Source organism: Hibiscus syriacus, unplaced genomic scaffold (assembly GCF_006381635.1).
Source record: "Hibiscus syriacus cultivar Baekdansim isolate YM2019G1 unplaced genomic scaffold, ASM638163v2 tig00111743_pilon, whole genome shotgun sequence".
Lineage (NCBI taxonomy): Eukaryota > Viridiplantae > Streptophyta > Magnoliopsida > Malvales > Malvaceae > Hibiscus > Hibiscus syriacus.
In genome coordinates this window covers 328,432-343,632 of record NW_024063167.1, presented here as the reverse complement: position 1 = coordinate 343,632, position 15,201 = coordinate 328,432, and the positions used below count along the sequence as shown (strand labels likewise).

Here is a 15,201-nt window from a genome sequence, read left to right as displayed (position 1 = left end):
ATTCTCTAAATGAGGTCTGAGTTGGATTTTGTTAATATGATCAAGAAGCAGAATGCTTATAATAGCTCCCTAGCTCTGGTGAAGAAGAATGCATGCTTTTGGCAAATAGATTGGCAGCCTGGGTTAAAAATACACGTTTGGCGTAAGAGTAGTAGGTTGGCTGATTAGTGACTACCTAGAGAAGGCAAGCTTTGGTGATGATTTTGGATATCGATAAGCTATATAGAGATTCCTGCTTATTTACTTGTGCATGCTAGATAATGGGTAATGTTTGAACTTGAAGACTTTCCAATGACAAAAATCAGTAATTACAAGCAATTAGTTGAGTTTCATCTCTTACTAATTCTGATGTAACCCAACGTACGCATTGAGTAATCACTACATGACACTATTATATGAAAATCACATTACAAAAAGCGACGTATATTAACGTGAATTAAACGAGTTATTAATTAATAGATGTAGTTTGTGTTAATCTAGCAGGTAGTTGTTGTGGCCTAAAGCTTGTGGACTGTTCGATCAGCATTGGCATCCTGATGGGTAGCCTCACCAGAGCCAGAGCGTCAATGTGCTGGTGTAGCACCCTCAACTCCATTTTCTTCCGGTTTTTTCTCATGATGAGAGGATTCTTTCTTCCCATGGTCATGGCCATGGTCATGACCGTGGCCATGGCCATGATCGGTCTTCTGGGCAGCCTTCTTGTGCCACTGCTTTAGGGCCTTGGAAGTTTGCTCATCGAAGATTGACCTCTTCATGGTCGACCCCATCTGCAAATCCAACGACCAATCAAGTATCAGAAGAGAGCATGGAATAGAAATCTAAACTTGGTTTAGGGTTTAGGATCTTGGAGGTCGGATTTACCTGAGTAACAAGGGCATAGAGTGGAAGTGTGATGTAGCTGCATATGAATTGGACTACCACCCTGTCAAAAATTTCACCCTCCATCATCATATGTGCAGAAAAATACATATGAATTCACATATTTATTTCTTTATTAATACGGCATTCCAAATTTAGTTGACTTACCCAAGACAAACTCTTATGGTTATAAGTGTAAAATCCTCATGAAAGCATGAATTCAGGCCGAACTCGTACTGTATATTAGAAGAGATGGTTAGAAACATTGGTTTCACCTGTTGTAGGCGTTATCGGAATATGAAGAACAACAATAACATTACCCATATCCAGAAGAAATATGTGATCTCGAATGCATTCTCCAGATGACACATACATACAGTAAAGAATGTCAGAATATCTATAAGGCGTTGCCTATTGCGACAATGATCAAAAGGAAGACAAGGGTGTGAAAAACAAACCTGAAACAAGACATAGTGGATAAGATGAAGGCATAAGGGAGGATAAGCGAACCAAAAATGCTTGTCAGTGACTGACACAAGAGGCATCCCTTGTATAACAGCGTGTTTTTCTACTATTTCCAGTGCCATTCGTGCTATAATTGCTTGAAGCTTGGTCCCAACTGCTAAAGTTAACTTTTTAAAAAAGAAAAAAGAAAAGGTTGTTATTTACGTAATATAACAAAGTTCATAAATGAGGATTCAAGTTTTCATGGGTAATGCGTTACCACTAAAGGCATCATGGACATGAAAGTCATAATATGCCAACCTGAAAGCATCAAACAAGCATGCATGAATGAATATATTTGATTAAGAGGAACAAAACAAATAAATACAGTGGAGTGAAAAACAGGACAAGATCCAGTATCTGTGTATGTAAAATGTAAAAGACAGAAATCAACCGTGGACGTCAAAAAGGAGAAAGAGCACTGCTAAACCCCATAATGCCGGACTGCAAGCACCGCCAGTATTAGTAGAGAAAGGAAAGAAAATAGCACCACCGGTAAAAGTTGCAAAAATGAAACTCACGTAATGCCGACGACCACCTTGAAGTCATCTTCTAATGATTTTTTGATATATTTTTGAAAGTCAAACTTGCTCCCAGGTGTTAAATGGACCTATATAGATTAATATGAATGCATAATAATTGTTGCAGCAGATGGAGAAATAAATAACAAAAAGGTAGTCGAGCAGACGAAACTCACACTGACGAATCCGTGACGCATCGTACAATAATCAGCCTTGCGAACAGACCTGAAGAATTGTCGCCACATGCATACCTGGGAAAAAGTTCATTCATTCCTATAATCTCATTGTTCTTTTTAAACCTTTAAACCAGTAAACAAAACAGAAAAAAAAATAAAGAGTTGATTAATTCTTACGAAATAAAAGGAGAATTTTGTTTTTGTCCAGGCACCTCTGGTGTGGTCTCTCACAAAGGATGTCTCATGAGTGAGCCTAAATCTTGAAGGATCTAAATTAGCAAGCAACACATAAATTTTAATCAGTCTGAATGCATTCATTCATGCATGCATGCATGCATGTATGTATATAAACTAGTGTTATTGTACCGTTAAGTTCATTAAGACTGTTGATACACTCCCGTTCCCACTCCTTCCAGCCTCGTGTCTGCAATGCATAAATAAGAAGAGATTCAGGCACACTACACCTATATATATGATTAACTAAAGATGGGGAAATTTTAAGAAAGTGAAAGGATAATCTTCCCACCTTTAATCTTCCCAGCATCATCGTGGTGGCGCTATACGCCACGTGAAAAACTGCTAAAAAGAAAATGAAAATGTGCAACTGATGCAATGCATGCACTGATATAAGTGGCACGTACCCCTACAGTTCCATTATTTACATCTGCTTCAGTCTCAAGGTTGGAAATGCAACGAATTCAACCCTAATATATATATATATATATATATATATATATATATATATATATATATATATATATATATATGGAGTATATGTTATTGAAGATATGCACTCTTACTTTGTCGCAAGCTGAAGCGGAGTCATGACCTGATAAAAACCTACGCGCATCATCATAAAAAAGCAGTCTCCGATGATGCTCCTCACCGCCGGCACCCTTTTCATGACGATCACCATGACCCTCTTCTTGATGATCACCGTGGCCACCTTGACCGTGGCCCAATTCCGCGTGTCTTTTGGGGCAAAACAACATGGTATCAGCAACCTCCTCTGGTATACAGATTTTGGAGATATAATTCTGCCCGAACGTCAGCAGCAAAGAAATGAATCCCAGCACCATAAGTTCTGCAACGAAAAACACAGCAACAATAATAACAATAACAATGTTGTAGAAGAAGCAGAAATAAAATGTGATTGATTTTAATTACCGCCTTTAACTTTTTCAAGAGCCTCTAATAAAGCCTCCTTTTTTTTATGTTCGAATACCTGAAATGATGAAATGGAATTTTATGTCATTATTATGAATAAAAAGGCAAAGAAAAACAAATCAAAAAATGGGGAAGATGACATGCATGTCCAACTGCGTGGAGAATCTTTTCGAGACCGATTGAAATGATGATGATCAGAGTAACAACGACCGCCACAGCCCAGGTTGGAGTCTGATCAAGCTCCCTGCCGGAGTGTCCTCCTCCACTCATTTATTTTATTTATATTATAGATTTTACGATTATCGATTCGAATAAGACAATACGGTTCCCTTTTATTGATTCATAGGGTAGGAAAATGAAGAAGGAAAACTGGAAAACCTATGGTGCCGCTTAATTAAGCATGCACCCGCATATCCATTAGCTTTATTCGTAAACCAGAGACCCAATTAAGTTTCACCCTAAACTCGAGACATGGAATTATTATAAAATTTCAATTACCTCCGAGGATTCATTCGTTTTCCTCGTAAAACCAACGGTATTGACGTCGACAAGTGGCGGTTGATCATCCAAATGTTTGAAACTTCTGCTCTTGCCTCTACATCTTCACCTTTTAACGCCTTGCATCTCGTCATTTTGTTACTATTTATTACTCACGAGCCTGCACCCTCCGATCCCCCCGGATTGTTAATCCATACAGGATTTGAATTGAAGTATTAAATTCAGAAAATAAAAACCAACAAAAGAAGTTCATATTAAAATTAGTTTTCTTATATTCGTATATATTGAGTTTATATTAATCAACTAATATGAATCGAATATCATAAAATTTATTATAAAAGTGATCATTTTACATATATAATGTGAGATTCAAATCTTACATGTTACTTAGGAGATCAAGTATTTCATTTCACTTGATAATCATATTTTAATTTTATCATATTAAGCCAAATCTTAGTTTAATTCATTTTATTTTAATTTTGTAATAATTAATAATTATCCACTGTTTAGTCTTTATTCCTTCTAAATTATAGAAAAGAGTAAAATAAAAATCTAAATTAGGTGAATCACTTTTCCTAATGTTTTTAATCATGTGGATTTTTTAAAACTATTATTTGAAAATATTATAAAATATAAGATGAAATTTTAATTGCAATGAATAGATCAATCGAAATATTTTTGTACATGTTATATTGTTTATGTTATTGGGAACTAATGATAAAAACAACAATTTTATAACTGAATAAAAAGTATAATGATTGTTCTGTAATTTTTGAGATGTCAGTGACAAAAGAAAAGTTTAAAAATTAATTTAATGACTATTAATGTATATTTTTTAATAATATTTAAAAGTGTTTTTTAACGGCAATTCGAATATTTAAACAAAATAAGACTGGATGTGGTAAATGGATATTAGTACATCCGTCGGCTTGCCCCAGCACAGAAGCGATACATAAAGCAACCACGCAGAACGCCGGCAGGCTCACACTGTCGATTATAGTTGGTGCACTTGATGATAGAACGAAGCCAAATCTCCTCCTGCTAAGCCTTTATATTGTTTCCTTCGGTTAAGCTCTCAAGCCTACAGCCGTAGACTTCAAAGAGAAGTTGTCCGTGAATAACTTTCGACGCCGATAAACCGTTCGAAGAAATTCCCCTTACACATTGAAACATCCCTTTTTGCCGCCCAAGTTTCATTTCACACACCGCGCTAGTACTAAAAAAAATGGATTGCATGTTATCATCCATCACCGCATATCCTTTCATGTATCTGAAAGGAAAGGTACAAAAGAGAACTTGTGTTACTACTCTGGCGCATCCTAACACAAGAATTTGCTATAGGAAGCTACCCAAGAACCGCCGTTATCCGCGTCGCACCAAGCTTCCTCCTGACTTTGGCGTCAACTTGTTCTTGCAGAAACCTACAACTGGAACCGACACGCCCACTGAATATGAACAAATAAATTCAATTTACGATCACAATGATTCCCTTGAAGAAAAAGAAGAAGAAGATCGTGTGAATATTGATCCTGTTTGGGAATCAGATGAGATTGAAGCCATATCGTCACTTTTTCAGGGAAGGATCCCTCAAAAGCCTGGAAAATTGGGCAGAGAGAGGCCTCTTCCTCTCCCACTTCCTTACAAGCTACGGCCACTGGGATTTCCTACGCCAAAGAAACACGTTAAGTCTACTTCTCCTGAGGTATCCTCCTCCCGCGCTTCTGTATCAAAACAATCATACAAGAACCCAACTTTTCTCGTTGGCTTAGCAAGAGAGATTAAAGACCTGGCTTCCGATGACGATGTGTCTGCCGTCCTCAATAAGTGGGCTCCTTTTTTGCGTAAGGGTTCGTTGTCAATGACAATTCGGGAATTGGGTCACCTGGGTCTTCCACAAAGAGCTCTGCAAACTTTCTGTTGGGCTCAGAAGCTGCCTCACTTGTACCCGGATGATAGGATTTTGACTTCAACTGTTGAAGTATTGGCTAGGACGCGTGAATTAAAACTGCCCATCAACTTGGAGAAGTTCACTATCTCCGCGAATCGTAGTGTTATTGAGGCGATGGTGAAAGGGTTCATCAAAGGTGGAAGCTTGAGTCTTGCTTGGAAGCTTTTTTCAGTTTCTAAGCAAAGTAAAAGAGTGCTGGATCCAAGCGTTCACGCAAAGTTAATATTGGAGGTTGGGAAGAATCCCGATGAACACATGCTTGTAGTGGACTTACTGGATGATCTTGGAGAAAGAGATGACTTGAATTTGAGTCAGCAGGACTGTACAGCGATCATGAAGGTATGCATTAGGCATGGCAAGTTCGAGATTGTGGAGAGCTTGTTTAACTGGTTCAAGCAATCAGGGCGTGAGCCGAGTGTGGTGATGTACACAACATTGCTTCATAGTCGTTATTCCGAGAAGAAGTACAGGGAAGCATTAGCTGTGGTTTGGGAAATGGAGGCCAGGGAATGCCTCTTGGATCTTCCTGCTTATCGTGTAGCAATAAAGCTTTTTGTTGGCCTTAAAGATGTGTCGAGAGCCGTGAGATATTTTTCCAAACTCAAGGAAGCTGGTTTCTCTCCAACATACGACATGTATCGGGACATGATTAATATGTATATGGTTTCAGGGAGAGTGAGCAAGTGTAAGGAGGTTTGTAAGGAGGCGAAGATGGCGGGGTTTTCATTGGATAAAGAAACCTTGTCAAATTTGTCACAACTAGAGAAAGACATTTTAGATTATTAATTTAGGTATTAATTTACTTCACCATTGTCATGTTTATTATATCTCGGAATATATGTATAAATTGGTGTTTCCTGTGAATTGTGACATAAATCTCATTTGTCAATCTGGCCCCTAATGGTCTAGTCTAGTTCTCGCTAAATTTAGCTCATTAATTCAATTCCCATAATACCCTTGTTTTCTCTATGATTATTATTATTATAACCTTCTCGTTACCCTTATCTATTCTCTCCGTTTGTAACCTTGTTCGAATTGGTACTAATTTTCTTGTTCCACCATTAACGTTTTTATTTGCTTTACTTCCTTTTTATCTCTCTCTTCCTCTATATCGCATGCCACGTTCCAGAATCTGTTGTAAATTTTAAATTTGAATTGAATCAATGGATTGTATGATAAAAAAGCGGATTCTTTCTGTTAAACAACTTAATCGTGATGATCTTCAGGGCAATCAGGAATTCATTGTGGAGGTTCTTATGCTGGAAATCAGAGGCTCTTGGTTTATGAATACATGCCAATGGGTAGATCGGAAGATGAACTTTTGGTCATTTTCCCCCCTTTTTATTACGTGCAGAATTTTGTTGTAACGTAATCCTTTTACTTCCCGCATTATCTACTGAATCTTTTTTTATCCCTTTTATTCCCTCTTTATGTTTTAGACTTTTCATTTCCCTATATATCCTTAGGACATGCCTTTACTTGTTTAATACAGAAGAATGCTGGTTTTCATTCAAGTTTTTTTTTTTGAATTTAAACCGTATTTCATGTATTAACAAAAGCGTCAGCAATTACAAGACATGAAGGGAAATTGTGATCTAATAATAATGGCTGAGCAGTGAGAGAAACAAAGCTTGCTAAAGCGTGCGCAACACCATTCGCCTCCCTGCGAGTGTAGGAAACCGTAACTTGCGGATGAGCATCAAGAAGCCATCTAGCCCCAGACAAACAAAACCGCAAAACACTTCGATTAGATGAAGAGTTCAAAAGCTGATTTACCACATTGAAAGTGTAACACCGTCATACTGATACGGGTGACCCAATCCGATCCAAGATGTCATATTAGGACCACCGGAGCGACCCACAATAAAAATCCAAGTGAAATTAATTTTTTTTGTTAAAACATGTAAAATCATAAAACAATTTATAAATAAAATACAAGTTCATAAAACCATTCATATATTACAACAGGAATAAAATCATACAAATTCCAGACTCAGTATAAAAATCAAAAGTGACCTACATGACCCTTATTTGCACTAGTATCGTACTCTACAAGCCAAGGTGAAGGAACTCCTAAACTGATGTCGTTAGCTGCATTGGATCGAATCCTTAAACCTAAAATGGTGAGTAGAAGAGTGAGCTTTGAGAAGCTCAGTAATACAGAACTACCAGATGATGTTGAAAGACAAGCAGATAAACGACAAGCATAAAAAATTTCTTATTGACTCAGGCATCTACATGTTTTCGAGATGAACTGGAATTTCACTAATATTTCTTCAGGTAACAGACAAAAAGCTTATAATTCAAAGGAAACGTTCAGAAGACCAGGTTCAGGAGATTGAAACAAACGTCTAGTGTGTTTCTCAAAACCAGAATAAAATGTAATCATAGTTTAAAAACAGTAGTAGTTATTTCAGTAAAACATGTTTTTAAAATCACTATAGTACACTCCATCTGAATAGTCCATGTGAAATTCCCCAGGACATTATCCATAAAGACTTACCTAGACCCATAGGATCTAAGAGTCCAATATGAATGATCAAAACAAAAAGGATTACCAGCTAGCTGAACCTTAGAGACTCCAAAATCCTACCCAATCAATACCCCCAATAAAATAATTTCAGATAGAACCAGTAATATCAGAAAAAAGAAATCAGAAGTTGAGTTTTTATTTAAAATACAAAGTTTCACTCAAAACGTACACCAAATGCAATACCTCAGAACATGCATCCATAAAGACTTACCCTAGACACCTAAGATCTAGGAGTCCAATATGAATGATCATAACAGAAAGGATTTACCAGCTAGATGAACCTCAGAGTCTCCAGACACATACCCCAGACAATACCCCAATAAAACAGATCAGATAGCAAACAGTAATATCAGAAATTAGGAGCTAATTATACCTTTTGTCAGTAATCAGAAACCAGATATCAGAAATCATACTTTATATAAATCAGAGAAAACATTTTTGTCAATAGAGAACACACGAGAGGATCTAGATATTTTTCAAAAGCGCTTGGAAATTATCAGGAATAGAAAATATGAACTTACACAAAATTGATCGGATTTCAGGATCGATGTTCCTGTTAAAAAGGTTAATTACTAACGTATCTAATCAGACATTCAAGAATTGATGCTTCAGAACCATTTAGGATTTCATGTGTATCTGAAAGGTATTTATGAACCTTTACATCAGAATAAATTTCAGATGTAACCAGTGCGATTTCATTATTTAGGCCATCATGGGTTTTCGGACACTTTGATTTCTATTAGATTCTTAGCAACTTAATCCAAAAAGGGTGAACGATGATTTTCGACATTCAATATTTATGTCAATTTATCAGGATATCGGGTCAACTCGAGCTAAACAAATCTCAGCATTACGATACATGTCAACCACTCGAATCGATACACTTCAAGAATCACACTTTAATGCTGACAGCACTAGTCGAACTGATCATCTTCAGAACCATCATTGAACGAATCTTGAGAAATTGTACGTATTCTGATGGTATTTATTTTATTTATGTATTGCAACAGTCTTCAAGATGACCGACGTACTTGAGTCGTACTACACAACCTTTAAGGGTGGTACAATACTTAAGTTTTCTCAGTGTTTCCAGAATTATCCAATAACATTCACTTATTTTTTAGGTCATGAGGGTCTTTGTGTCATTTCCCTACTTGATGTTATTTGGTCATTTAGAGTTCAAGGTATTTTGGTCCTTTTAAGGTTCAAAAGTATTTTGGGTTTTTGAATACTAGAGGTTATTTTAGTTATTTTATAGCTCGAGGACATTTTGGTAATTCTGTTAAATCCAAATATATGTACTTTTTCTGGTAATTTGATCAAATATGTCATTTCATGATTATTTTTCACTTTTAGGGGCAATCTTGGTCCTTTTGCAGTATGAGGGCATTCTCATAATTTTACTCCATAGTGCTATTTTATAATTTCTTATGCGAGCTATCTAAATCTTATACAGTGTTATGTCTTTAAATTTTATTCAATTTGAGTCCAACAATAATTAAATACACCTAATTAACCAATCATTTCCATCTATGCATTTACCAATTGTCAATGAGTTCCGAAAAGCATACAAAAGGTAGTAGAGTATTACCTCAATTTCTGTGCACATAAATCGACTATTTGAACTCCATTCAATTGTCCTTGATCTTGCATTCAACATCCCACAATACCTTAGAATCACAGTGAAAGAAATTATGTCAGAAACGAAACTTGATCGAAAAAGCAGATTGAATTCCGAAGATAAAACACCAAAAAACTGCTTACTGGGTTTGAATTTGGCTAAACGGACTTAAGATTCAAATTCAAGATGTCGAAAAACATGAAAAATGATTTTTTTTCGAAAAGTTGACTTTTGGTCAAAGTCAAGGGTCAATGTCAAAGTTCAAGTCAACGTTAAAGTCAAAGTCAACGGGTGCACTCAATTCGATCTAAGTTGACTAGGATGAACCAATATGAGTTGACTCAACTGAATCAGCAATTTGACTCATGAGTTGACTCAGTTCTGGAAAACTCGACTGTAATACAAACCCCACGCGCGACAGAGGCGCGTGGTGGCACGTGAGATGACGGTAGGGACAGGGGACGACAGTCGATTAATCGAAACATTCCAAAATAACATAACCCAATAATACAACCAATCAATGATGAAAATTAAATATAAAACAATCGGCACTTACCCAACGACGGTCGGAGGAAACGACGATAAGAGAGAATGCAATCGGTAGGATTTTGGTCAGAATAGAGCGAGGAACCTGATGGTGGTGGCGGTGAGGCAAACGGTCGTTGATAACGGCCTTAATCAACGAAAATCAGTGACGGGTTTTTAACTTCTGATGAAGCTTTCGACCGTTCTCTACGAAAGACAATAATAAAGCTCGAAAATCAGTGGCGGTGAGGCGTGTTGTGGCATGTGAGATGACGATAGGGATAGGGGATGACAGTTGATTAATCGAAACATTCCAAAATAACATAACCCAATAATTCAACCAATCAATGATGAAAATTAAATATAAAACAATCGGCACTTACCCAATGACGGTCGGAGGAAACGACGATAAGAGAGAATGCAATCTGTAGGATTTTGGTTGGAATAGAGCGAGGAACCTGATGGTGGTGGCGGTGAGGCAAACGGTCGTTGATAACAACTTGAATCAACAAAAATCAGTGACGGGTTTTTAACTTCTGATGAAGCTTTCGACCGTTCTCTACGGCAGACGATAATAAAGCTCGAAAATCTATCACCAGGTTTTGATTGGGATGAGACGACGCATCGACCGGTGTCGGCAATGACATTTACCGACGAACGGTGGCCGAGATCCAAAAATGGGTTTCGAAACTTCTTTCACTGTTTTGCGATGAACGACATTCGATCTGGGTGCTTGGTTGAGAGGACCACAGTCACGACACGATGACGGAGTTGGTAATGAAAGCGATGTAAGCCACCGCTGGCTGGAAGTGATGCTCGGACGATGGTGACAACAGCATTGAAAAAACACCTCTGGCTCGATGTTTTTCATCGGGAAAGAATGATGATCTGACCGAATAAAAAATGGATCTGAAAACAAATAACAAATTTTAGAAATATTTTCTCCATGTCTCATTAGGTAAAGTAACCTAGCCTAGATGCTTAAGGCATAAGTTTGGTTCTTAGTAATACATGGGCTCAAGCCTTGAACCACGTAACTTAATTTATTTTATTTATTTATTTTTAACAGCCAAAGAATGATGGAATAATCAGGGTTCAAGTCCCTAAACTTTCTTTAAAGCTTGAATAATAACATATTATTTCAAAAAAAAACTCACAATTTAGTTCTCCAATTAACTTATTTTAATCCAATAATCAAACCTCAGTATTTTTGGGGTGTGACAAAAAGCATCACTCTCAACAACAACACTCGGACAGTTCATCTCCACCGCCAATTGGACACCATGGAAAATAGCTTGAGCTTCAACTAAACTGGCATTACGAACACCTGCACAAATAAAAGCACAGCCATAAATAACAGAACCAACATTGTCACGAGTCACAGTACCCACTGCCATAGACCCAAGCTTTCTCAGACAAGCACCATCAACGTCAATCTTAATGGTTCCAGTTGGTGGCTTCAACCATCGACAAGGACGAGTAAGCGATGACTACAATATAGATTCTGCTCCAACAGATGAAACAGCTTCAAGATATGATGATTGAAGAGCAACTCTAAAGGAAATAATGTGTCATCCAGGTAAAAATTGGTATTCATGGTAGTACACATTTTGGCGATTCCAAATATTCCACAAGAGAATGAGAAGAGTTACAAACCACCGATATGAGAGAGAGTGTATGAGAGACTCTAACCAGGCACCACAAGAAGTAAAGTGCAATGACTCTTCATCAACAGAAAAACCAGCAGATTCTTGGGGCTAATATTGTTGATATTGTAGTCTTGGGGCTAATAAGCATAAACAGATTACCTATAATCTGTGCTCCCCTTATTTCTCATATAGTTCTTGGCAATGACATCAGGTAGCCTTAGAATTTGACCTTTGGATGGCTGTGCATTTGCTTGTTGGGGTGATGTTCATGTTCAACTATATATTAAGCGTGCCTAGCACCTGCAACTAGAAATGCAAACATTTGGAATTTGGCTCCAATTTGGATGTATTTCACCTTGTTTTATCCCATTGTATTTTTGTAATTTGGCTTGGATGTTTCATGTAGTGTTAATCAGAGTATTCTCTCATGTAAAGGAACTGTTTGCAGATGGTTTTGTTATATGAAAAGAAGCACAAAAATAATCCTCATTCCTCAAATGTCACCAATTAAATATGTATGCAGATCAAGAACCTGGTTAAGAGTGGGGATGCTTAATGAGTTGTGAACAGCTCGAACTTGACTCGGTCAAAACTCGGTAAAAGTTCGATTCACGTTGACTAGACTCAGTGCCTTAACGAGATGAGTCGAGCAAAGTCCAACTTGACTCGATAAGTGTTAGAGCGTTATTAGTTTGTTATGGTTTGTTATTAGCTTGTTATTAGTTTGTTATTATTAGTTTGTTATGGTTTGTTGGTTACTTGGGCTATATAAGACATCCTTTTGTATTAGGTTGCAAGCTGAGTATTTTCCATTGTTCAATAAAAAGCTTATTATGTCATCTCTCCCTCTTACCGTCCCCTTCCTCATTTGCTAACTCAACACAACCTTCCATCACTCTCAGCCTCCATGACTGCATTTTCACATGGTATTATTCGCCAACGGTCCTAATGTTGTTTTGCTTTCGTTGCTGCTTTTTGGAGCCGATTTTACCACCGCCGTGCGATTTGTTGCTAATTCATCGTCTTTCTTTTGTCTTTTTTTTTTTGCTGATGTTGTATTTCTGCAATCTGGAATCGTCGATTTGTTTCTCCGGTGAGATCTATACCTTTATGGTTATTCTTAGCGTTGTTGCACTTTGATTCTTCATTTTGATTTTTTGGAGTGTGGTTCTTGGAGCTGTAATCTGGTTTGTGTTGGGCATTTGTGTTGCTGTTTTTCCATGTGGTTTTGGTTCAAACCGGCTTGCTTAAGTTTGAGAGATACCTCCACAATTATATTGTCATCTACCTTTCAATTTGAGATCGACACATGCTTGTGATTCAGATTATTTCTCTTGTTTAGTGTGCATGCACTGCATCGATGATCTGGATGCATCAGATCTTAGATTCCTGGTTGCATGCAACTGTTGTTGTTTGGCTTCTGCTGCATTTGTTGTCCTGTTTCTCTTGAATGCTGGTGCTCTGTTATGGCATGGTTCTATGGCAGCTTCTTGGATTTTTTTACTGATGCGTATCAATTTGAATGCCTAGAAACTGGTCGAAGAAATGTCTGAATGTGTAACTCTGAAGTTTACTGCTTAACTTTTCCCTCTACGTGTCCCTGTATTGATGTTGTATTTACCTTGTTTCAATTTCATTTGGTGTGGACTGTCTCCTCTTAGTTGTGGTTCAATCAAACTTTAATTTGTTGGCGGCTATCAGATGAACGTAACCACTGGATGAGATCGAACTAGTCTGATGTTTCTCTTTAATGCTTTGGTTGATTACCAGTTTTGCTGATGGTTTTTCAATGGAGCTTGTTGCATATGTCAATTTTTTTAGCTGTTGTTTTAGTTAATATTTGGTTGTTTTAGTTCACTACTGCTCTTGTTATTCATTCATATTGAGGTTTTGCCACTACAAAGTGTTGATGGTTTGTTTCTAAGTTGACCATTGAGTGGTTAATACTCCTGAATTGAGTTGGTGCATCTACTATTTTGTTGGTTATGTATTTTCCGTTCGGTTCTCAAATCATACAGTAATTTTAAGGTGTTCATAGAGTATCTTTCATCACTTGTCACTTCTTCTCCAAAGTTTGACATGAAACTTTGAGGTTTAACAGCCAAGTTACCATAGAAGAAAATCTCTGGGGAGTGTTAAGAGTTTAACAGCCTTGCCTTCCTTAACCAGACAAAATAAGATGTTTTCTTGCCCAAGAGATGCTTCAGATTGCATCCGGGAGCTCGTAGCTTAACATCCTTGCTTCCAACAAAAAGAAAGTCCCAATAAGTGAAGAGGAAGAACAGTGAAGATGAAAAATAACTCTTGAAAATAAAGAAGAAGAAAAGCCGAGGAAAGTTGAAGAAAGATGTTTTAGGTGAAAGAGAATTTGTTCGGTGAATTGTTCATCAAGACGGTTGAACTCCAGCTTATTAAGTTTGCATTCTTTGTTTGATCAACTCTCTAATAGCAAGTTCATTTTGAAGAAAATTAAAAGGTTGAAAAGTAGTGTGAATGTTAGAGCATTATTAGTTTGTTATGGTTTGTTATTAGCTTGTTATTAGTTTGTTATGGTTTGTTGGTTACTTGGGCTATATAAGCCATCCTTTTGTATTAGGTTGCAAGCTGAGTATTTTTCATTGTTCAATAAAAAGCTTATTATGTCATCTCTCCCTCTTACTGTCCCCTTTCTCATTTTGCTAACTCAACACAGCCTTCTATCACTCTCAGCCTCCATGGCTGCATTTTCACAATAAGTTCACGAACAGCTCGTTAAATTTTTTTAATAATTTTTTGTAGTTATTTTAAAAAATTATTTCATTCAAAAATTACTAATTTACTAATATATAATAAAAACATGATAAATGACTAATCTATTAATTTATAGTATTAGTAGATTTTACCTATAGTTAAAAAAATAAGATACAAATTTCAGTGAGCCTAACGAACAACATGTTTAACGAGCAATGAGCTTAACAAGCATGAGTCGAGCAACAAATTTTTTTAACAAGCACGAGTCGAGCAACAAATTTTTTAACGAGCACGAGTCGAACAAAAAATTAACGATTTTAACAAGCAACAAAAATTTTTAGTGAACACGAATCGAGCACTACCCAACTCTCCACTCTAAGTTGGGAGAAACGTATAAAGATTGCTCTCGGTGCTGCCAGAGGAATCGAATATCTACATTTCAAGGCCAATCCACAATTCATTTATAGTGAC

General features: G+C 37.0%; 2 protein-coding genes across 2 annotated transcripts; one reads left to right on the top strand and one right to left on the bottom strand.

Moving 5' to 3' along the window:
• Positions 1-435: 435 nt before the first annotated feature.
• Positions 436-3,858, bottom strand: LOC120169015 (MLO-like protein 9). The gene is made up of 15 exons (XM_039177251.1): positions 3,757-3,858; positions 3,227-3,284; positions 2,860-3,143; positions 2,586-2,702; positions 2,426-2,483; positions 2,237-2,328; positions 2,060-2,134; positions 1,884-1,972; positions 1,757-1,806; positions 1,583-1,623; positions 1,317-1,490; positions 1,179-1,214; positions 1,027-1,094; positions 862-922; positions 436-767 (listed from the first exon to the last, which is right to left on the bottom strand). Exons 1-15 carry the CDS (start codon positions 3,856-3,858, stop codon positions 564-566), a joined length of 1,509 nt encoding a protein of 502 aa, XP_039033182.1. The 3' UTR covers positions 436-563.
• Positions 3,859-4,741: 883 nt separating this feature from the next.
• Positions 4,742-6,490, top strand: LOC120168986 (pentatricopeptide repeat-containing protein At2g01860-like). Its single transcript, XM_039177226.1, has one exon. It carries the CDS (start codon positions 4,950-4,952, stop codon positions 6,456-6,458), a length of 1,509 nt encoding a protein of 502 aa, XP_039033157.1. The 5' UTR covers positions 4,742-4,949; the 3' UTR covers positions 6,459-6,490.
• Positions 6,491-15,201: the final 8,711 nt, after the last annotated feature.

Bases quoted from the DNA above. Each gene is read 5' to 3' on its own strand.
- LOC120168986 (XM_039177226.1), top strand. From the start codon at position 4,950: ATGGATTGCATGTTATCATCCATCACCGCATATCCTTTCATGTATCTG.
- LOC120169015 (XM_039177251.1), bottom strand. From the start codon at position 3,858: ATGACGAGATGCAAGGCGTTAAAAGGTGAAGATGTAGAGGCAAGAGCA. The intron at 3,144-3,226 runs GTAATTAAAATC...TTTTCGTTGCAG, and splicing joins TCTTGAAAAAGTTAAAGGCG to AACTTATGGTGCTGGGATTC. The intron at 2,484-2,585 runs GTGGGAAGATTA...TATGCATTGCAG, and splicing joins TGATGCTGGGAAGATTAAAG to ACACGAGGCTGGAAGGAGTG.